The following is a 23,536-nucleotide window of genomic DNA, read 5'->3' as shown; positions in this document are numbered from 1 at the left end:
CCAAACTGGAAACAACCAAAATGCCCATCAGTTGGTGAAGAGATGAACAAAATGTGGTATATCCATAAAACAGAACACTACTGAGCAATAAAAAGACATGAACTAGATACACACAAGAACATGGAGGGATCTCAAAAGCACTGTGCTGAGCGAGAGAAGCCAGATCCAAAGGGCTACACACTGTAGGATGCCATGTGCATCACATTCTGGACAGTGCAAAACTGTAGTGGCAGAATTCAGGTCCCCTGAGGCTGGGGCCTGGAGGCTGGGGAGGGGCTGGTAGCAAGGAGGCATGAGGGAACTTTTTGGGGACAGAGGCGTGGTCCATATTTGATTGCGGTGGTGGTTATGTGGCTGCTCATGTTTGTCAGCAAAGAACTACATATTTTAAATTGGTGAATTCCATTATATGCAAGCAAATTGTACCACAATGAAGCAGATCTTTAAAACACTAGGTTCCTTTTCCTTATCTAGAGCTCAAAGTAGTGGCCCATGCTGGCTATGACTTGGAGAAATCACATAAGCCTGCTGGGTCTCCACTGCTTCATTTGTACAGGTGGCTGCATAACACTCCCCGGGCAGGGGAACTGTAGGGATGAAATCAGAAAATGTGAGTGAACACACACAGCCAGCAACATGTGGGGCTTCCCCAAATATCTACTTCTGTTTTCTTTCCTCAGTGTGAGTAAGTGGCTCTAATGATCCACACACCTTCCAACCAGCCAAGTCAAGGACCAGCAGGAGGACTCAGGAAAGTACTGAAATGCTGGGGAGAACCAGGACAGTGGCTGACCACAGTCAGACAGGGAGGGCAGCCTGGTGGGGCCCTGGAAGCCATGGACGCGACTGCGCTGGGAGTGGGGATGGGAGGTAGCAGGAGTTGGCGGGTGGGGCACAAAGTGGGAGCCAGGGGCAAATTGCTGCTAACTTGACCATTTTGCAAAAGGCCAGCCTGACTGTGGCCTCAGGCCTCTCATTTCCTCTACCTTAACGAGGGGTCATAGAAGTGCCTTCCCACAACTACAGCATCTCCCTCCACATTTGGACTCAAACACAGAGTGGGGCCAGAGACAGAAAAAGTCTCCTTCATGACACACTGTGATTTGTTTCTGCACTGTGTGAACCCTTGGCTCTGTGACACGGAACACAAGTTCCAGCAGTCCCTGTCACTTCCCACAGGCGAAAGAGACAGAGCATTCTTTTGTCCGGCTTCTGGTGAAATGCCATTATCGTTATTTTTAGGAGGAAGATGGAGAATTGGGGTGGGTCCACAAAAAGAGGATGGATTCAGAAGACTTCCAGGAACCTTAAAAGGCTTGGAAACTAATTGTGCCCGTTCTTTTTGATGTCTAATTCTACTCCAAAAGTTCCTCTCAGCACAATATATTAATACTCATCGGCCAAGAGAAGGTTAGGTTTTGGCTCACAAACAGTCAAGGAGAGAATCTCCTTAATTCATTGAGAAGGCAGAAGATGGCGTTCAAGAGTATTCACAGGTAACTAAGATTACCAGAGGGAGAATCGAGTGAGCTGTCAGCGGTGAAATACACAGGAAGGTAGAGAGAGCTACACTGAGACAACAAAGACAGCTAAGGGAACAAAGCCTGGGTCCCTCAGGTCTGTGGCCACCGGCTCCAGCCAGGACAGCCTGGTAGCTGAAGAGCACGTCCTTGCCTGTTAGATGCCTGTGTTTCAAGTGATGCTAACTTGCTAATGCAGATGTCTCCGCAAACCCTGCCCCTGGCTCACCACCCGGTGAGCAATCACTCACTTTCCCCAGGACACCTCCAGGGAGGTACTCTTCCAGCACCTCACACTTAAGCGGCTAATGCAGGTTCTTCCCTCAGACGCAGCACGGTTCCTGGGATGACGTCAGCGCTGCTCTCTGAAAGCACCAGGCAAGGAGGCGAAACAAAGAAAATCCTAAAGAGCAGGCGAGAGAACGGTGGAACTGGCAGAGAGAGGCACTGGCACGGATAGAGAGGGCAGCAATAAAAATGTTTAAATGCTGGGGGACACTTAGAGGCAAAGGTACAGCAGGTGACAAAAAAGATGAGGCTGAAGTTCAGGAGAGACCCAGGCAGCGATGCCCAAACGACAGGCTGAGGAATCACCTCACAGCTGCCGATGCCCTTGACAGCGATGTCTGAGGCTGGCGTGAGTGCTCCGGGCTCAGAGATTCCTAGAACCCAGCTACAATGGCCTTATCAGACTGAAACAGGAACACCAAGATATTCCAAGGGAGGTGACAATAGGGTCCAAAGGTCGCGCCTTTATGGCTCACAACTGTGTGCTGAGTGTGGCCCGAATCCCAGCTCCAAATGGTCACCCCATGTCTACAGCCAATCAGCTGACCAGGGTGGCAACCCCTGGCTCTGCTCAACAATGACAACCATCATTTACTGAGCACTTACTATGTGCCAGACCGATGCTAAGTGCTTTCCTCAGATGGTTCCATTTAACTGTTAGAATCACCCTAATGAGTATTTCCTATTATTTTACAGATGAGGAAATCAGAGCTTAGAAAAGTAACTAGCAAAATCATACTGCTGGCTCTGTAACAGATGTTGATTGGATGTTGTCTGGGTGGACAGAGGCAAGGATGACCGGAACGAGACAAGCAAACGAAAGGCCGGCTGACAGACCACTCGGGTAGCACTTTTCCTGGGATTAAGCTTAGACCTTGTAGGCCTATCAGCCAGAAGCAGTGTGTAAAATAAGAGCTGCTGACTGGGCACGGTGGCTCACGCCTGTAATCCCAGCACTTTGGGAGGCCGAGGCGGGCGGATCACCTGAGGTCAGCAGTTCAAAACCAGCCTGGCCAACATGGTGAAACCCCATCTCTACTAAAAATACAAAAATTAGCAGGGCATGGTGGCACATGCCTGTAATCCCAGTTACTCAGGAGGCGGAGGCAGGAGAATCACTTGAACACGGGAGGCAGAGGTTGCAATGAGCTGAGATCCAGTCACTGCACTCCAGCCTGGGCAACACAGCAAGACTCCCTCTCAAAAAAAAAAAAAAAAAAAAAAAAGAGTAGCTGCCCAAGAACACAACAGCAACAAACACTGATGACATCCCAGTTTTGCAGAAGGGGAAGGAAAAATAAGAATGTCAACTCTCCATTCAACAGAGAAACAGTGCCATTGCTGTCTTTAAATTTTCAAACTCATCAAGAAAAGCTCCAGAGAGGCTAGTGCCAGCAATGCCAGCTGTCTCCCAAGTCTGAAGGGTTTCCCTCTGGGTATTAGAACTTGAGGTGTTCAGCTAGAGGAGAAACAGGACGCACAGGAGATCACACACAGAGCAGGAGGTGCCTCTCAAATGCCTTTCCCACGTGTCCAACTCTGCTTTGTTTAAAGCACGATCAGACCCGCCATCTGCACTTTTACTTGCTGCCTGACGAAAACCAGGTGCCAAAGGCCTCCCAGCATTCATGGGGCCCTTTGCCCTTAGGAAAACACCATGATTCAGCCAGGCGAGTTTGATACAACACTGTAACAAAGCGTGTGCAAAGTGCCTACCTAGCTCCGGACTGCTGAGCCTTGCAGAAAAGGCACATTTTGACTCTTCTGAAAGTGGGAAAGATTTGAAAGATGGGATTTGCACCTTATTCCTATACAGGTCTGGAGATCTGGAACTTCTCCTGAAGCTCCATGTTTAGCCAGATAATTGAGACACTCCACCTGGTCACCACTGGACGCCAGCCACCCAAACAGTCCCCTCCACAAGGCACCTGGCATTCTAGTGCCTCTGGAGAGAGCAGCCATCTCGCTAGCACAGCTCATGAACAAGGATCCCCTTCCCTGGACAGCAAAGATGTAAACCTGCCCCTAGAAACACTGAGAGTCCTAGAGGTAGAATGAGTCAGCCAGCAAGCTCCAGCCCATTCACTGCAGACCCCTGAGCAAATCAAGTCAGGAGAAGGTGGACAACTGTACCCTGAAGACCACATACCACCCAGACCCAACACAAATAGCTGTCAGCATTGCCACCTGTTACAAAGCTTCAGATCTTGCTTCTACCAGGATTTCCCAGCTGAGCAGGAACCATCAAAATCTGGTCCTGGAAGGACAGCCCTCCCCGTCTTGGCAGCCACACCATTTGGCCCTGGCCCAAGGCTGCTGTGGCATGGGAGGAATCAATGGAGGAATACATGGCTCTTCCCTGGTTCCTTCCTCTCCCACTTCATTGGATAACACTAGTCACATGGCCCTAATTGAACTGTGAGGGAGGCTGGAAAATTTGGAGTATGTGCATGTCTAGTGAGTTGCCTCCACCACATCCTCTTAAGCCTTGGCCTCTCATTCCCAAAGTCTAGCCTTATTTTCAAATGAATTCAACGCCTTGTTACTTAGATCTTTCCTCATTACCTCAAAGCCACAGTGGCAAAAAGCAAACAGCATCTTCCTAAAATATTCCTCTTCCATCATCCTCTCCTAGATATCCCTCTTATCCTTCTTCGCCAATTAATTTATTCACTTAAAATCTTCCTTTGACAGCTTCACTCTCTCTCCGCACTGCTATCAACTCAAATGTGAATTATTCCAGTAGCCTGAACTCGTCACTGGCCTTTTACTTTCTTTCCCTTCCAATGAACCTGGTACCCAGCTACTTAATCCTTATCCTTCTTCCCAAGGCCCAATTTCATTCCTTTCTCCCCTGTTCATGAGCCTGCAATACTTTTCCTGCTGCATCCGTCACAAGTCACCATATACACTCGCAATTTGAGGTGCTCTAGAATCTGCCCGTGGAATTAGTCAGGACATAATCTCCCTGTTTTTTGGCAGTGCCACATCCATTCCTGTCTTCACAGGTTTGCTCATGCCGCCATTCCTTTCCCCAGAACGCCCTTCTGCTCCTCCCACACAAATCCTAATCCTACCTCAGGATCCACTTAAAATACAACCTCCTCACTCAACTCTTTCCTACCAACATGCTTTCCTCTCTCCTTTCTGCGTTACCACAAGGCTAAGCTCTGTCGCTGAGTAATGTGCTTTTTGATGATAATCTGAATGGTACAAGAAATCCTATTTCATGCTCCTTTGAGGGAGTGTCTAATATAGGTTGCCTTCAACTATAAGTAGTAGAAAATTCCAACGCAACTGGCTTAAACAGTGACAACAAAATGTACGGAGGTTGGACTCTTCAGTCTTCAGGGGCTTGGCCCCTCAGGGATCCTGGTTTTTCCCATCTCTTCCCCTCTGCTGCCCTCAGCAAACCTGCTTTCCTCATTGCAACAAGACAGCTGCTTCACGTCCAAGAATCTAGTGAAAGAAGCTGTCCCTTCTGCATTTCCTTTTACAATGAAAAACATCTTTCCCAGAATCTCCCAGCAGATTTCTCATACCTCAGTGGCCAAAACCATGTCACATGCCCATGTCTAAACTACAGACCTCCAGGAGGAGTTCTGCTCAATCAGCATGTACCCTAGAGCTGGAGGCAGGGTCACCTTTCCTTGAGTGGCATGTGGGAGAAGTGTGGCATCCAACCCAACTGGGTCCTGCCAGCAGGAAGAGAAAAGAAGAGCCACTGTAGGTAACCAATCCCGTCTACCACAGGCAAGGACTAATACCACATATCTGTGTTTCCCCTCACTTGCCACCCCCATCCTGTGCTGGCAGATAAGGATGCTCAACAAATAGCTGTGGAACTACAAATTATCCTGTGGGTGTGAGAAAAGAGTATGCATTATAATAGGGTGGTACAATTGGACATGTGTGCACAGAAAATGGAAAAAGAGCCATGAAATCCAAACAGATGCAAAAACGTTCTTAACAGAGAAGGTTTGGGAAGCTCTGATCTAAGCCCTAGCCTGGGCCCAACTCCCAGTTCCACAGATAGGGAGCAGGCCCCAGGCCAGAGTGCTGGGTTTCTCCCAGCAGGATCCAGCTGGGGCCTTCTCCTCAGTTCAACCCTTGTCTCTGGGGACCAGTGGTCTACAGTCCATCCCACAACCCTTCAGACAGAAGTTCCAGGCACAAAAAGGAAGCTCACAATAAGGAACGCCCATGCCTAGCCATAACTGAACACATCACAGGCTCACACAAATCTGTGGAATGAGTGCATGATCTCATGAGCTCTGGTCTGGAAAAGCAGGTCTCCCTACACTCGGGCTTAAAGGGAAGGCTTCTTCGGCTATGCCAATAGCTCTTTCCTCTCTCTTTCTTCTTCGGACCAAATAGCTCCTATTCCTGCCTTCCATCTCAGCTTTCCAGCATACTCTTCCCAGGTTCTTTGGGCTACTGACAAGCACTCCAGACCCAAATACACGTGCTCCCACCTGAGGTTGGGAAATGTACCAAGAACTGCATAAAAAATATACCGGACAAAAGGCACTGCAGTCTCACAGATATCCAGCCCCACAGTCTATATCACAGATCACCAGTTTTAGCTGTTTGAAGTTTTAGAATTCCTTTTCAAATACCATAGCTAGCATTTATTCGGCTGGAGAAAACTGTGTTAAATGCACCCTACCGTAGGATCATTGATTACAACATGCATTCAACATTCAATACATATTGATTGGGCAACTATTAGGTTGAACTACGTGACATTATTGACATTCGACTGTTTCTGACCTATCAAAATGGCAATAAAGCTCAACTTAACATTTACTCGATGCCAGACAGTAGGCTAAGGAAGGATTTGGGACACCACGACAAACAACAAAGCAGTAACCCCTGTCCTAATGGAACTTAGAATCTAGTTTATTAAACCATTACTCACAAAAGTACAATCTAACTTCAGGATTGTAATTAATTATAAATGCATTTTATTTGTTTACTGCCTGACTTCTTTGCTAGCCTATAAACTACACAAAGATGAGGGTTGTCTCCTCCGTTTCACACACTGGCCAAGCATATAGCAGAATACATCCTATATTTGTTAAATGTATTGATTAGTGTTACAACAGACAATTGCATGTGCTATGGAAGCCTTTGGCAGAGAGATCTAATCTAATCTTGGAAGGCAAGGATCCTGGACGTCACTAACTTGGAATTTCTGATACTGATGATAAGGTTGAGTTAGGTCTTCACGAAACAGGTCTCTATACAGCATATAAACAACTACCAGCATGCACAGGGGTTTCATAGGGACTATTTAAAATACTTAAGAGAACAAATGGTTTTCAAGCTCAGTCTAGTATTTCAGAAATTCCATTCACATGAACAACTGGTACGCTAATTGCAAATCATTCTTATTTCTCTCCTAAAGCAGGATCCCCTAAGGATCTTTATTAGGCATTCTGTTAGCCTCGTTTGAGTTACAGTATTTACTTAAAAGTAGTAACAGTGAAGTTCTTGAAAAATATTTGGCAATTCAGACATTTTACTAATTTAAACTAATCTTCCTCATTAGTCTACACTGTTAGAGATTTAACCATCATATTAAGAGAAAGTATCAAAGGCTTCACTTAGAGTAATAGTCACTAAATTCTTTTGCAAGACACCTTGGTAGCAGGAACCTGAGCTAACATCAGGAGGTAGGGAGAAATAGAAAATAAAGGAATGACAATTTGAAGAGCAACTGCAATCCAATTTAGTCCAACAGATGACACATATATGAAGTCACATTCAAATTATAAGCAGAGCACAACAAAATTTTTGATCCTTATCTTTTGATTAACCTGGTATCATTCAAGGAAAAATGTCAGTGAATACCACTGACCAGCAGTCCTCTCTTATCTATTTTGCAGTATCTCCCTGAGAACCAGCCCTGGACACAAACTGCATAAATATCAATGAGCCTAGACAGTGTCTTCATGTGTGTTTGGCCTGCCATTGGTCTCTGTACCCATATGGAGATTTAGTAACACACTGGTCACATTCATGGGGCATCTTGAACTCTCTTGACATGGTAAATGAACAGCAGGCCCTGTCCCCATGCCAAAAGCAAACAAAAACCTGTCACCAGCAAGGAAGACACCCGGTCTCTCCAAAGGATGCCAAAGTTCCCATCCAGCCTCCTTTGCAGAGCCTCACAAATCTCTCGGATGCAGGCAGGATGATCACGGGCTAGGGAAGATTATGCTCTGAATGTCTTAAGAGATTAGTTTCTTAAAATCCTCCACATGACTTCAGTCATCCCCGTTACAGATCACAGAGTAAAAAGCCTACTTGATTAAAGCTGAATGCCTATACATTTGCAAAAGGGAAAATATGCAGAAGAAAACACGAGTCAGATTACTGATGGGCATAGCACCAGCTCTAGGACATCAGGGGTGTTGAATAAATGATGACAAGGAGGCACATATAGTTCTGATATATTCACCATAAATACCACAGTCCTCGAGGCTCTCAGTTATTTACTTTCCCCCAAATCGGAGACTGAATCTGGCCTTATCTTCAAATGAGGCCCAGCTCTCCCCAGATTCCAAATATGGGAAATTACAGCTCCTCTGTGGTAGGGGGAAGAGTGGGAAGGCGAATGTTTGTATTGCATAACGTTTTAATTAAAACACAGATGACGTGCCCCAGAGTCTCTTTATCGGCTCCTGTTAGGGGCGTTTTCCAGTACTCCTTCCACCCTCTGTCACCATGGTCTTTTTTTCCCTCCAGGACAATTCACCTTTAAAATAAGAGGATTGGGCCGGGCGCGGTGGCTCAAGCCTGTAATCCCAGCACTTTGGGAGGCCGAGACGGGCAGATCACGAGGTCAGGAGATCGAGACCATCCTGGCTAACACGGTGAAACCCCGTCTCTACTAAAATACAAAAAAAAAAAAAAAATTAGCCGGGCGAGGTGGCGGGCGCCTGTACTCCCAGCTACTCGGGAGGCTGAGGCAGGAGAATGGCGTGAACCCGGGGGGCGGGGCTTGCAGTGATCTGAGATCCGGCCACTGCACTCCAGCCTGGGCAACAGAGCCAGACTCCGTCTCAAAAAAAAAAAAAAAAAAAAAAAAGAGGATTGGGCACGAAATCTACAAAGATTCTTCCAAAATGAACTCAGGCCTAGAGGCATATTAGTTTTCTATCTTGTTGCTCCCTTCTAGAAGTACACAGTTCAGAGGGACGCCTAGCCAGAGAGGTGCCGAAACGCAGAGCTGGAGCCAATCACCTGCTCCGACATTTCGCGCTGGGCAGGGTGCTCAGAATGTGCTCTTGCTTCTTTGTAATGAAATATCAGAAGACAAATTACAACGTTGTTCAGCAAGCTATTTTTTTGTACTGAAACATCAGAAGGCATTATGAAACCGTTCAGCAAATCATCTCTAAACAATGTCATAAAGGGTTACCTAGCTTGGGGTAAGCCCGGAATGAATCTATCTGCACCATCATTCCTCACCCTAACAAACGTGTCCATCTGTGAAGCAGAATTCCCAACACATCACCATCTCCAAACCAACACCAAACCACGGCCAAACAAACCTGAAGAGGAAAACCAGAAAGGTCTCGGAGAAGTGCTGCTTGTAGGGAGAAGAATGGCCCTGCACAGAGGCTCCCGAGGGCAGCAGGCGCCTGCTTTGGAGCCCTGGTGATTTCCACCAGGCAGAATTTACAACCATCTGGGACCTGCAGTCTCAGAGGGCTCACAGGGAAGGGGGAAGCTCTTGGCTACCCGGGAGGTCACCAGTGACTCTCAGAAAAGTACAGATCAATGCCTGTTTAGGGTTAACCCCAGGTTGGGAGAGGGCATCTGGCAAGGAACAGACTTGGAAGAGCCTGCCCCTCATTGAGCTGCTACAGCAGCGTCTGGGAATTTGTAAGAGCTACAGTGATGAGGCCCTGGGCTATGTCCCCATATCCTCCCTTGCCAGGGCGCCCTCAGGGAGGCCACACTGCAGGAGGCAGAGTATGAGGTGGGGAAGATGGATCGGCCTTATCCTCACCACCCCCCATACGAGGCTCCTCTGAAGAAAGCACGGTATGGATGGTGTCTCCTCTCTGGTGGGAAGTATGTGATTTCTCTATTTCTACTTCTCTTTTGTTCGGGCTTCCTAGAAATTCAGAGCTAGGTGTGAAATTCCCAATTCCCACAGACAGGCAACATCCCCAGCAGTAATAAAGACATTTCACACACCCAGGACTTGGGATATTTGTGTATTTTCAAGAAAAAAAGTTTGCCCTTTGGCCTCCTCAAAGCCCCCCCCCCCACCTTTTCCTCGCTCTCCCCTCATCACTGCTATTCATGATCTTACTCCTACAGATACCCCCCTTCATGGTGGCACAGGGCATTGGTAACTCATGGCTGTAAAGAAGAGCTGAGAACAAAACAGGAAGAAAAGAGGTTAAGCAGTGGCAAGAAAAACGATGTACCTTAGGAATAAAAAAGAGTTCCCCAAAGTCACAGTGTATTTAATTAATCCTTCTATTTATTAAAGATTAAAAATACATATCAGGTGACTACTTAAAATGTTACTCATGATTTTAACTTTGAATTCTGTGGCACTGGAGATAACAGAACAATGAGTGCTTGTAGCAGGCACTCGGTTATTTGTTGAAGGAGCTTCTTGGGAAAGCCTTCTTAGGAAAGTATTAGAAGTAGATTCTACTAGAACAGGGGCTACCCCCAGAGGTCTCAGGACAAGGGGTAGAAAGTCAAACACTGATGTTTAAGAAGGGATGATTATATGACACATGAATCCCACAGCCATCTCTCCAAAAGAGCAACTATTTTAAAAATCAGGTCTAAAGGTGAGCCATCCAAGAAACTGCTCCTGCTCCCACAGGTTTTAAAGAAAGTCATTCCCGTGAACATGAGAAGTAACCCAACACTTTGAAATGATAATCATTTTACAGCAATAACTGTTGCTGCAGGGCCTGAGAAAAAAATTATCTTCCTTTGGGTTAAAGTCTTAAATGCTGAGCCCGCAGCCAGCAACCTTAAAGGCTACTCGGGTCCAGTTCATTCTATCTGGAGGAGCCACTTGGGAATTGAAAACACAGGAAAACATTTTTTCTGGTCCATGAACAAACAAGAACGCTTAAATGAATTAGACACAAACTAAGTATTTATGGTTGTCATCTTAACAGGTTTCAAATAGGCTTCATTTTAATTTAACATAATTTTAAAATTATAGGAAAATAGTCAAAATATGAATGTGCTTAATTTGCTGAATTTATGTGTTTTCGAAGAAAATATGCAGAATAAACAAGACAATTATTCTCACTAAATACATTAAAATTTAAAGGTAATATTATTATGACTTGCTCTCCTGATATAGCAAAGTTATTGTTATATAGTTATTGAAGGAGGCTCACTACTTCCCAATGATTTCACAAATTACAGCTTCAACCAGCTATAAAATAACCAAATCAGTTCTGATATAGCCATAAAATTAAGCCTGAAAAAATAGTGAAGTAAATCATTCCTTTAAAATCAAGTTGTTGAACAACATGTTCTGCATGATTCCACTTATGTCAGAAAAAATATATTTTTGTGAGTATATACATAGAAAAGGGTCTGGAAGAATATATACCAAACTATAAAGAATCTATATCAAAGTCAATAAGGCACATGGACAAGGAGGGGAACGTTCACATTTTACTTTCTACATTCTTAGAATTATAGTCACTGTTACCTCCATCAAAAAATTAAAATTCAAAAATTAGGCCAGGCGCAGTGGCTCACGCCTGTAATCCCAGCACTTTGGGAGACTGGGGCAGCAGATCACCTGAGGTCAGGAGTTCGAGAGCAGCCTGACTGGCCAACATGGTGAAACTCCATCTCTACTAAAAATACAAAAATTAGCCGGGCATGGTGGCGGGTGCCTGTAATCCCAGCTACTCGGGAGGCTAAGGCAGGAGAATCACTTAAACCCGGGAGGCGGAGGTTGCAGTGAGCCAAGATTGTGCCAGTGCACTCCAGCCTGGGTAACAGAGCGAGACTCCATCCCCAAAAAAAAAAAAAAAAAAAAAAAAAAAAAAATTAAAGCAAACAAATATAAGCTACCTCCTGAAGTAGAAACCAGTATCTCTTCACCTTACATTGACATAATACTTTACCCTAATGCATTTTATCTGCTGTTCTAAATCATGACTTACTTCAAATGAAATCTTAAGTGAAAATCAAGATTTTCTTTTGGGGGTGTTATACAAAAAAGACTGTAAAATTTCATTCTCTGAAAGTCTTTTTAAAAAGGAATAGATCATACCTGGCTGGGATAGGGTAGGTGTGATCTGACCCGCAGCAAATGATGGCTGCTCAACTCTGCATCTCCTTCCCCTCTCCCTGCTGAAAAGTGCTACTTGGCAAGGTCAGTCAAGGTCACCAATGCAAACAAGTAGTGGACAAACACCATCCAGGTTATCCAAGGTTCCTGAGGCCCAAAGCAGCACATGGGGTTGGGAAACTGATCACCTTAGAGATTTCAAAATCACCTAACAATAACCCCACTTTCCCTAACCACAGGGCTTAGGGACCTAATGGGTCAAACACATATGTGCTTTGGTCATCCACAACCCAGACCACCAGACTAATTTTGCTTTAGAACTGGACTATATCAAGTGTGAATGATCATACTGGTTATCATGTGGGAAAAAAGGTTTAATTACTCCCTAATTGTCTGGAAAACAAAAGATTTCAAAATACGGAGCTCCCAGGGGAAGGAGAGTTAATAAAATGGGTCCTTGAGAAGTGAAGTGGGAAGCCTGCCTCATGCCATGGCACTCGCGATGACACAGGTGTACCCAGTGCTCTGCTGAGAGCAAAGACAATGTTCTCAGAGTTGCTATCAAAAAGAGGCAGCAGACTGCATTCTGAAGCATCAGACAATGGGTCACATGCAAAAACAGAATTAAATACACAAAAATAGCACCAACTTAAGGCAAGCCTGGGTAAGCTGCACCACATCAAAGAAAGAACACACAACTGATACCAGATTTTTTCTGTTTTAATAAAGAGAAGGCCTGGACACCTGAAAGTTGACGGGAAGCAGGCATCACTAATTTCTCTGAGTTCACAGTTTTGTTAGAGTGTTTTTGCTCTGATTATGGGGGTTTTTTTGAGATGGAGGTTTTTTTTTTTAATTTTTTTGCTTTTGTTGCCCTGGCTGGAGTGCAATGGTGCAATCTCGGCTCACTGCAAACTCCACCTCCCAGGTTCAAGAGATTCTCCTGCCTCAGCCTCCCAAGTAGCTAGGATTACATGCACCCACTACCATGCCTGGCTAATTTTTTGTGTTTTTAGTAGAGATGGGGTTTCACCATGTTGGTCAGGCTGGTCTTGAACTCTTGACCTTAGGCGATCCACCCATCTTGGCCTCCCAAAGTGCTGGAATTACAGGCGTGAGCCACCGTGCCTGGCCTGATTATGTTTTGATGGATATACAGAAGCTCTTGCTTTAGTACAGAAACAGGCCCCGCTTCACTTCGACCTGTGGGCCCCCCACCTTCAGAAATGTCCAGTGCCATCCCTGGCTCCTCCTCTCAGTGGTCTTCCAGGATATCCACTCACAGCTTTCTGACTTGTCGCCCACGTGTCTCTAGCCCAAATACCCAGTCCTCATGGCAACTGACTGCACCAATTTTTTTTTTTTTTTTTTTTTGAGACGGAGTCTCGCTGTGTCGCCCAGGCTGGAGTGCAGTGGCGCGGACTCGGCTCACTGCAAGCTCCACCTCCCGGATTCACGCCATTCTCCTGCCTCAGCCTCCCCAGAAGCTGGGACTACAGGCACCCGCCACCACGCCCAGCTAATTTTTGTATTTTTAGTAGAGACGGGGTTTCACCATCGTCTCGATCTCCTGACCTCGTGATCCACCCGCCTCAGCCTCCCAAAGTGCTGGGATTACAGATGTTAGCCACCGCGCCCGGCCGACTGCACCAATTTTTACAAACCTACACCCTTAGGGTTCCCATCCCAGGACATTCAGGCTTCTCCACCCCTTTACAAATGCCCAGAATATCCTCTACCCCACAATTCCAACAGGACGTCACTCTCCTATTACGTAAGAAAAATGCCTAAAATTCCAGCCCTTCCAAAAGGCCTTTCCAGATTGACCACTCAGGAGTTACTCTGGCCTCCCCTTCACTCCTCCTGCTAAATTGAAAACAAGAACAGACTTGCCTGGCCTCTCTCCCCGGGTAGACACCTAGCCTCAGTGAACACATCCTGTCAGTGTCTTCCTGTCCATTTGCAAATTGATTGACTGTTTGTTTCATTGCCGGCCTTGGATGACCTCTCATAGAGGGCAGGGACGGGTGGTGTTTGGCAAAGCCTTGGTTGTCTGGAAAATGGGAAATGGGGTCTTCTGGTGAATTTAATTACAGGGTTAGGTGGAAACTTTGCTTCAACTCTCGTTATTATAAAGCCTATTATAAAGCTTTTTAAAGTACATCTGACCACTTTCCAGCCAGGGTAGAGTTAATATGACTTAATCTTTGATTTAGGATCTTGCAGTGCCCCAGGCTCACCGTTCTCTTCTGCTACTATAATTACAGTTGCGGAAGACATAGAGACTGAGCTGATGACTGCTTGGAAGCTAATTTCGAGAAAAAACCCTTGCTACCACATCTTGTGATTTTTGCCCTTCTGAAGGTGGAGTTCAAAAATAAAAACAAAATCCCACTTAACTGAGGGTTCCAGTTAAGGGAGGTCTGCTGCCATGGTCTTTGTTAAGTGCCTGCCACCGTGGCCCACAATTAGTCAGTTAATAAAGGGTTCTTGATGAGAGAATTTGGTAACATGTTATTTTCCACAAATACAAGCTTGATTTTGATGCAACCACTCATTTCTTTGAAAATCAGGGGGCATTCACACACAGGTGTTCTAAATTTCCTTAAAGTAAAAACCAACCCTTTACAAGGAATAGCTGTGTTCACTTCGAGCCGTAAAGAAGCAGGTGTCCACTCATGGCAAATGAGGAACTCCTTTTTTATTTATTTATTTATTTTTTTTTTTGAGATGGGGTCTCGCTCTTTATTGTGTGTGTGAGATGGGGGCCACCCAGGCTAGAGTGCAGTAGTGCAATCACAGTTCACTGCAGCCTCGACCTTCTGGGCTCAACCAATTCTTCCCACCTCATCTTCCAAAGCAGCTGAGACTACAGGTGTGTACCACCATGCCCGGCTAATGTTTTTGATTTTTAGTAAGGTGAGGTCTTGTTATATTGCCCAGGCTGGTCTTAAACTCCTGAGATCAAGTGATCCTCCTGCCTCAGCCTCCCAAAGTGCTAGGATTATCAGCATGAGCCACCATGCCTGGCCAGAAGCTAAAAATATTAATCAAGGGGTCATAACTAAGGATGCACTGCACACCCGAAGCCAGGGACCACAAGAGGTCAGCAACCGGGACAGCTTCCTCCATTTCCCAGGCCTGGGCTAAGCAGCAGTGGCCTGGGCTCTGGGACTTACTTTAAGCCTAAATCCCAAACTCATTATAATTTAAGCCAATTTTCTGTGTCCAGCATCACCCCACCTAAACTGGTCCTTAAAACCACTGACAGTCATTTCTCCAGTCTGTAAAAGGCCCGCTGAGGCCTTTGCATTGTCTGGACTTCATTGGGAGTAGAATGCCCTCCCCATCCAAATCCTGACCATTTCTGAACACTCAGCCCATGTCCTCTTCGTCTTCCCCAACAACAGCCACCTACACTGAACTTCACTTTGAACTCTGTAGGAGACTGTAGATAGAGATGGGGGTCTCACTATGTTGCCTAGGCTGGTCTTGAACTCTTCAGCTCAAGTGATCTCCCTGCTTCTGCCTCACAAAGTGCTAGGATTACAGGAGTGAGCCACTACACCTGGCCTATGTAAGCTTTTTTTTTTTTTGAGACAGAGTCTTGCTCTGTGGCCCAGGCTGCAATGCAGTGGCACAATCTCAGCTCATGGCAACCTCCAGATTCTAGGGATTCTCCTGCCTCAGCCTTCCGAGTAGCTGGGATTACAGGCGGGCGCCACCATGCCCAGCTAATTAGCCAGGTTGGTCTCAAACTCCTGACCTCAGGTGATCCGCCCACCTTGGCCTCCCAAAGTGCTGGGATTACAGGCATGAGCCACCACACCCAGCCACGTATGCATTTTAAAATGTTATGCTCAGAAGGGGTCTATAGGCTTCACCAGACTGCCAAAAGGATCCATGACACAAAAAACGTTAAGCTCTACAATCAGACAAATATGAATTCAAATTCAGATTCTGCCAAATTCCAGCTCTTTTCCTTTGAACATAATTGTGTTCAAGGGAAAAGTGTCTTGAATTTCCTTATCTTGATCAAGGAAGCCAACACAGAAACAACACCTACCTTGTGAAACCATTCACTCATCAAAAAATTAACCAGGCCAGGCGTGGTGGCTCATGCCTGTAATCCCAGCATTTTGGGAGGCCAAGGCAGGCAGATCACAAGGTTAGGAGTTCGAGACCAGTCTGACCAACATAGTGAAGCCCTATCTCTACTAAAAATACAAAAAATTAGCCGGGTGTCATGGTGTGTGCCTGTAATCCCAGCTACTCGGGAGGCTGAGGCAGGAGAATCGCATGAACTCAGAAGGCGGAGGTTACAGTGAGCCGAGATCGTGCCACTGCACTCCAGCCTGGGCAACAGTGTGAGACTCCATCTCAAAAAAATAAAAAAGAAAATAACTGAACACCTGCTTACTTTGCAAGGCACAAGGCTGAGTTCCGGGGCTACAGTAATGAACATGACAGAGATGGTCTTTAAGAACTTTATACAGAAGGTCATGCTATGTAAAGTGTTTAGCACAGTGGCACATAAGCACTCTATAAACATTTTAATACTCACTGATAAAACCACCACATGTAGTGTTTAATTATATGCTGATTTAGATTGCTTTCTACGAAACAAATGTTGATTCATCAAACTCATGCCTTCTTAACAAGCCTTCTTGGAGGCCAGAGGCTCGGCTTCAGACTCAAAGGGAATAGCTTATTAGATGAAAGAACACAGGATTTGGAACCAAATGGTCCTGGCTTCAAAACCCTACTCTGCCACTTTTTAGCTTTGTGACTGTGGCAGAGACGGGCAGCTGTCCCCCAAAATCTGTTCTCTCCTTTCCCTACAGTCATAGAATCCCAAGTTTTTCTCAGGACACATGGATCCTCAGGATAAGCATATTTTCCAGCCTTCTTTGCAGCTAAGTATGGTCACATGACTAGGTTCTAGCCAATGAGAATGTCAGTGGAAGTAATGTATATAACTTCCAGGAAGTATCTTTACATTGAGAGGTCCTACCCTTCACTAGCCTTTTCTTCCTTCCTGATGGCTGGGGCTAGAAGTCATCCTGGACCACGAAATCATCTTGGGAATAGAGAGCATGCACATGGAGAAAGACAGCAGGAGCCTGGAGCCCTACCACTGTCAGCAATCTATCTTAGGCAAGTTCCTTTTTTTTTTTTTTTTTTTTTTGAGACAGAGTTTTGCTCTCGTTGCCCAGGCTGGAGTGCAATGGCGTGATCTCGGCTCACCTCCACATTCTGGGTTCAAGCGATTCTCCTGCCTCAGCCTCCCAAGTAGCTGGGATTGCAGGCATGTGCCACCACCATGCCCCGCCAATTTTTGTATTTTTAGTAAAGACGGGGTTTCACCATGTTGGCCAGGCTGGTCTCAAACTCCTGACCTCAAGTGATCCAACAGCCTCCCAAAGTGCTGGGGTTACAGGCATGAGCCACCGTGCCCAGCTTAGGCAAGTTACTTAACCTCCCTAAGCTTCAATCTCCCCATCTATAAAAATGTGATAATGCAGCCGGGTGTGGTGGCTCACGCCTATAATCCCAGCACTTTGGAGGCCGAGGCGGGTGGATCACGAGGTCAAGGAGATCAAGACCATCCCGGCTAACACGGTGAAACCCCATCTCTACTAAAAATACACAAAAAATTAACTAGGTGTGGTGGCAGGCACCTGCAGTCCCAGCTACTCGGGAGGCTGAGGCAGGAGAATGGCATGAACCCGGGAGACGGAGCTTGCAGTGAGCCGAGATCGCGCCACTGCACTCCAGCCTGGGCGACAAGGCGAGACTCCGTCTCAAAAAAAAAAAAAAGTGATAATGCAAGGTATCTATCTTGCAGGGTTGTTTTGAAGACTGAAAGATGATATAGGGCTTGGGTCACAGTAAGGACTAGAGTTAGGGGAGCTGGTATTACTGCCATTATGGAAGTACCAGCAGTCTTGCTGCCATGAAAACTGTAGAAGATGGCAACATCTTAACACAGCCCTGGGTACTTGGAGGTAGCTCAGTGATTCTCACAGTTGAAAGGCATCCTAGTAGGCAAAGTCCTCCTGACAAGAATTTCCTTCTCCTGCACCCTTGTCAAATGGTCCCCAGGAAAGGGAAGTGTACTACCTCTGGGACAACTATTAGGACAGTGATATTTGTTCATCCATAAATCACAATCCTCATCTCCTTCTTTCAGAACTCTTCTCCTGATTGCTCCAAACCATCTCACTTTTCTTTGCCTCCTCTTTCTCTTCTGCCTTTGATCACTCCAGCCCTGTCTCTGAGGTCACACCCATCAGTACTTCAAAGTTTCTTTCAATCCCTTTCAGAACCACCCTCTGGCTTCTCCCTTAAGAAACCTTTTCTAACTAACTGGGAAGTAAGACATGGCTTCCTCGGCCTTACCATATTCAAAGAAGAGACTTCCCAAACTCTACAAATCAACTTCTCTCCCTCTGGAGCAGAACACAAATGATCATTTGCCATCTACAGGTTCTCAGATGTCCCAATCTCCTACATTTTTCATTGCTAACACTTTTAAAGCTATTTAATCTTGTTTGCAACATCAGCACTGGTCTGGGAGGTATAACTCTTCATGGCTACACAAAATCAAAATGTGCTGTATGTGTCTAAAGCTTATATTCATCTTTCCTGAGAATTTTTCTTCCTGTTCTTGCAGACACAAATCCTATGCTCTCTTTCCCACATTGCTGTCATCTTCCCATGTCATTGTCACTCATGCAGGCTGCTCCCAGACAGAGGCACATTTCCAGTTACTCTTCCCTTCCTACCCCTGCACCAGCCTGCATTCTCTCTCTAATCTTCTGCCCCTCTGGCTACATCTGTCCTCAAGTAGAGACGTTACTACCCTCATGACTCAACCGGGACCAGGCTTAAGTGGCTTTGTAATTGGAACCAAGGGTTGTGGTGGCAGGGCCACCCCTGCCCTGTGGCCTGTGGTGGCCATGCACTGCCACCACAACCCTTGCTGGGTGAGGCACCTAGGGTTAGGACAGAAGAAAACAACACAGAGGTCAAGGGGGTAGGTAAAAAGACAAACGGTAGGACAAAGACATAAGCAGGAATCAGTGTCCCAAGAGACAGAAAAAGAGGTATCTGATTCCAATCCCAGACACTGGCAAAGGACGGGTGCAGAAAAGCACAGGTCTATGATGTTGAGGGAAATGAGAGTGTCTCCGAGGTTTACCCTGTGTACCCCCTCACATACTGTCCGGGGTTTTCTAACCAAAATTGCCATTTCTAGAGGCTGGCACCTGCATCAGTCTCACTTTCAGAGCACTTAGATTTATCCAACTTTTATAAACAAAATTTTATTCCAGGCATGTGACCTACATGGGCTTAAAACCTTAGAATTCTTTGCTGTTTTAAATTCACACTACACATTAATTCACATTACACAGCAAGAATGCTGACACATGAACCAGACCACAGCAGACTGCAAGCAGGAAATAAGACCCCAACATGGGTTTTGTTCCCTCCCGAAACGCCTTCTACCTCTCCCAGATTAGGAAAGTAGTAGCCAGGCCTCCTTCCTACCGTACTGACAGCCATCAGGTGAAGAGAAAGATGAGGTTCCACCAGCGGGGCTCCAAATCAGAGATCCATATGCATGCCTATAGTTCCAAACCTTCCCACGTTAGCCTGCATCTAGGCGTCTGCCACTGTGCCCCTTTAAAGCCACCTTGATGCTCATTTTCCTCCATGGCACCTGTTTACACATGAAGGTGAGGGTGGAGGAAAAATGACAGCATCTGCCAGGTGCCAGGGCCCCAGCTCCACTCCACAGAGTGGCCCAGAGAGTGAACAGCAGGGGACCAGCATGCAGCCTTACATTTCTTGAGCAGCCAGAAGAAACAAAAGGCACAAATGTCACATTGCCTTGTTTTCCCATTGATGGCTACTTCTCCTGCCCTGGGCCCCACCCTGCCACTCAGCCTTCTTTCCCGCCTTAGCCACACACCCCATCCCACATCCAAATCTCCCCAAGGGCTTTCCTTGTTTGTGTCCTGTTGAATCCACATGAATCACTAATTGCTGATTTAAACCCAGACACTAAGCGAATGACACATACAGTACAACAAATACAGATCCAATATGAAGAGACTGGCAAATGGAGGGCTCCCTGCCTCTTGACTCTGCCTGAGCATAGAGGTGACAGGGAGACACTGCCTGTATCCTAGCCCACAGCTGAACAGAAGACTAACTAAACTCACTGCCGGCAGCGTGTCAGCATGTGTTGGGTGGTAGGGCACTGGCGCTAATGAACTCACCCACTGGTTCTCTAAGTGAACCATGCATGGAATTACCTGAGAGAGCTCAAAGGCTGAGACCTGGGTCCCACCCCACCAAGGGAGTTTGGTTTCACTGGTCGGGGGTTGCTGCCTGAAATCAGAATTTTTAAAAGCTCCCCCAGTGATTCCAACATGCACACGAGAGTTTGAGAACCACTGATTGAACCACTGATTGAGAACCACTGATTGAACATCTATTACGAGTTTCAGACATTATTTAAGGCAGTCAAGGCATTTACGACACCTTATATCCTTGAATTGTTTATTGTTTCTGTTTTATTGATATTCAGATGTCAATCATGGTGAAGCTGGGATAGGAACTCAGGTCCCCTAATTCTAAAGTCCATTCTCTTCCCACACACCTGTTAACTACTTCCAGGGTATAGACAATGTATGGAAGCAATCTCCACTGCCAACAGATCACCGTAAGTTACGTGCAAGACACCTAGATTTGGAGATGTGAACCCTGTAGGCAACAATCATAATCCCTTCTGAATGCAGAGGACCGAGCCTTACAGAGCCTTACAGAGAGGGCAGGGGAAAGAGAATGGCACCAAATCCCGGCGATGAAGTTTATCCTAGACCTGAGATGTGTTCTAAGATATCACGCTGAAGACAGTGCTCACTGGCATAAAAAGAACAGGCAATTTATGAGCAGAGGGGCCTCTTCACTGGGGTGGGTATCCTTAACAGAGGTGTCAAAGGTTCACCCAGGGCCATAGTTTCTTCTTCCCACTCCAAGCATTCTGATTTGTGGGAGCACAAAAGCCAATCCTAAAACCTCCTCTACCAGGCAGCTTCCTTTTCTTCAGGCTCTCTTTCTCCCAGAACTATGATCTAAGCTTCCTTGGTGAGGAGACACAGGACTAGTGTGCCCTCACATTTTTAGCCTACAGACCACTCAGGTAGGCAAAGCATCCCTTCAACCCCTATCCCATTTACTCCCATTTCCACCTCAAAAAAGGCACCATCATTATCACCCAAACCAACTTTCGAGACAGAGGGGAATTATGTTCCCACTCCCAGTTAGGAATCAACGCAGCCCAACAAAGAAGTGACAACACCAGAGCATCCATGTTTGTCATGCTACCAGACAGCAGCCCACCAGCCATATGAAGTCCCTAAACCACAGATGTGCAGATGCAGGACCTCACCCCAGGGCCCAAGACAGACACTTTAAGAACAGCAAATGTTCCTTCTTAAAGACAACAAATGATATTCCATCGCTGCTCCTGGATCAGAAACGGGCCTCTTCATACTCTACTCCAACCTGTGACACACACCGACCACCTCCTGGTGTCCCCCAAAGCCTAGTGTTGATGAAAAAGAACCACAAGAAATTACAAGAACCAAGAGCAGGTTAAACTTTCACATCGATTGTATTGATAAGCAGAGCCACTTACCCAGCACAGCCAGACAGCTCAGCACCAGGAAAAAGCGCTTCATGTCGGCAGCCTCCAGGAGACACAACACAAGGCGCTTCCTCTTCTCCCAGCTCCTAATCTCTCATTTCTGGCAATCCACTTATAGCTCCAGAGAACAGTTTTGGAAATAGAACTTAACTCGGAAAATGGGAACAGATTAAAGAGATCAGAAGGAGGGAGTCTGGGGGAAGGGGAGGAGTGGAGGCAAGTGTGAAAACTCCCCTATGCCACAGGAAGGGTCCACAACAATTCCGAAGGCGCTCCCGGCTCCTGCCACATCGTGTGCCTTGCAGTTTCCACTGAAATTGTAGACTGTAGTGGATTAATCCTCCAGGATCAGGGAAAAAAGAGTCTGAGAAAATCCTTTCATCCACTGATTATACAGAAATGTCCTTGGCTTCCCAGTGAAGGTGTCTGTGATCTCCCTCATTCAGATTCCCCAAAGAGAACAAGGCAGGTTTCGTCAAAACCTTTGACGGCCAAATCACCCTGCCTGACATCAACCGTTTGGGTTTCTTCACCAAAAAGTCCGTTTCCATCCATGGTGGTAGGTCACGGAGGCGCCACCTGCCCCACGCCTGTCTAGGGCACACGAAGCAAGTTGGCGTTCGGCAGCCCTGAAGCGGTCCCCCAGCGCTAGCAGATTTCTAAAACAAACACAACAGAGATTTTTATCAAAGGCAAGACTGCAAAACCCACTGGGGCTGAGCGCTGAGCTGGTCCGGACACCTGGGTCCGGTTCCTGGACCAGGACAGTCAACCTCTGCATTCTGACCTTGGGCAAGTCGCTATCTTTCCCTCCGCCTCAGTTTCCCTGCCCAGAGCAGGGCAACAGTGGGAAGCCCGATTGTTCCTGAAATACTTTCACCAAATGCTTCACTCCTGGGAATTCCCGTCACCTCCTACCGAGTCCGGGCGCCGCAGGTAGCCCCACCCTCCGCCAGGGCAAATCGGGAAGGGGCTCCGCGGTGGGGCCGCGACTCCCGGCCCCCGCCCCAACCGTGGGAGCTCTGCGCGCGACGCGTCCCAGGTGGCCCCGCTATTGTTTTACCTTCCAGGGTGTTTATTTCTCGCTGATTGTAAAGAAAAGAGACCGGGGAAGAAGGGAGTCCGGGGCTCCGCTTTCCGCTGCCGGAGCGCGCTCGCCGCGTGCCCGCCCAGCCAGGGGAGGGGTCTCGGGCCCGACTCCGAGCGGAGCTGGCGCGGGCCCGCTCCCCCCTCCCCGCCTCCCTCTCCGGGGCCCCCCGGATCCCCTCGCTGCAGACCTCTCCGGGCGCCGCCCGCGCCCCCGCCGAGGCTGACCTCGCCCGTGGCCCTCTCCCTCCGCGCGCGTCCGTCCGTCAGTCGGTCCGTCCGGGCGCACGCCTCAGGGGACTCGCCGCTTCCTCTTCTCCCGCAACGGCACCAGCAGCCGCGCTGCGGCCCCTCCCGAGTCCCCGCCCCTCCAGCTCCAGCCCGGCCCGCTGCACTCGGCTAGGCGAGCGCGGGGCCAGGGCGGCGGCCACGGAGAGCGACCCGGTCCCGCCCTCGGCCCCGCCCCTGGAGACGCGAGTCCGGGCTCCGGGCCTGGCGGGGGCACGCGAGTGGCCGGGGGCACCGGGGGCACCGGAGGACCTGGGCAGCGCTGGCGTGTGGGCCGAGGAGCCCACAAAGTTAATCAGGGCTTCACACCCAGACTCCGGGGCCGCC

General features: G+C 47.4%; 1 protein-coding gene across 5 annotated transcripts in view; it reads right to left on the bottom strand.

Annotated features, from left to right (window-relative positions):
• Positions 1-23,287, bottom strand: part of LOC105479117 (immunoglobulin superfamily member 3) — a 93,812-nt gene extending 70,525 nt beyond the window's left edge. The window contains exons 1-2 of one of the 5 annotated variants that reach the window (XM_011736932.3): positions 23,150-23,287; positions 21,827-22,494 (exon numbers count right to left, since the gene is read on the bottom strand). In XM_011736932.3, coding sequence (XP_011735234.2) covers positions 21,827-21,869 — 43 coding nt within the window. In that variant the 5' untranslated portion in view covers positions 21,870-22,494; positions 23,150-23,287. Of the gene's footprint in view, positions 1-21,826; positions 22,495-22,898; positions 23,012-23,112 lie in introns of those variants that run through there. The other 4 variants (XM_011736935.3, XM_011736930.3, XM_011736934.3 and 1 more) reach the window with 4 other exon arrangements.
• Between the last annotated feature and the right edge of the window lie 249 nt (positions 23,288-23,536).

Source organism: Macaca nemestrina, chromosome 1 (genome assembly GCF_043159975.1).
Source record: "Macaca nemestrina isolate mMacNem1 chromosome 1, mMacNem.hap1, whole genome shotgun sequence".
NCBI lineage: Eukaryota > Metazoa > Chordata > Mammalia > Primates > Cercopithecidae > Macaca > Macaca nemestrina.
Note: the sequence above shows the minus strand (reverse complement) of the source record. Positions and strands in the feature narration are given on the sequence as shown.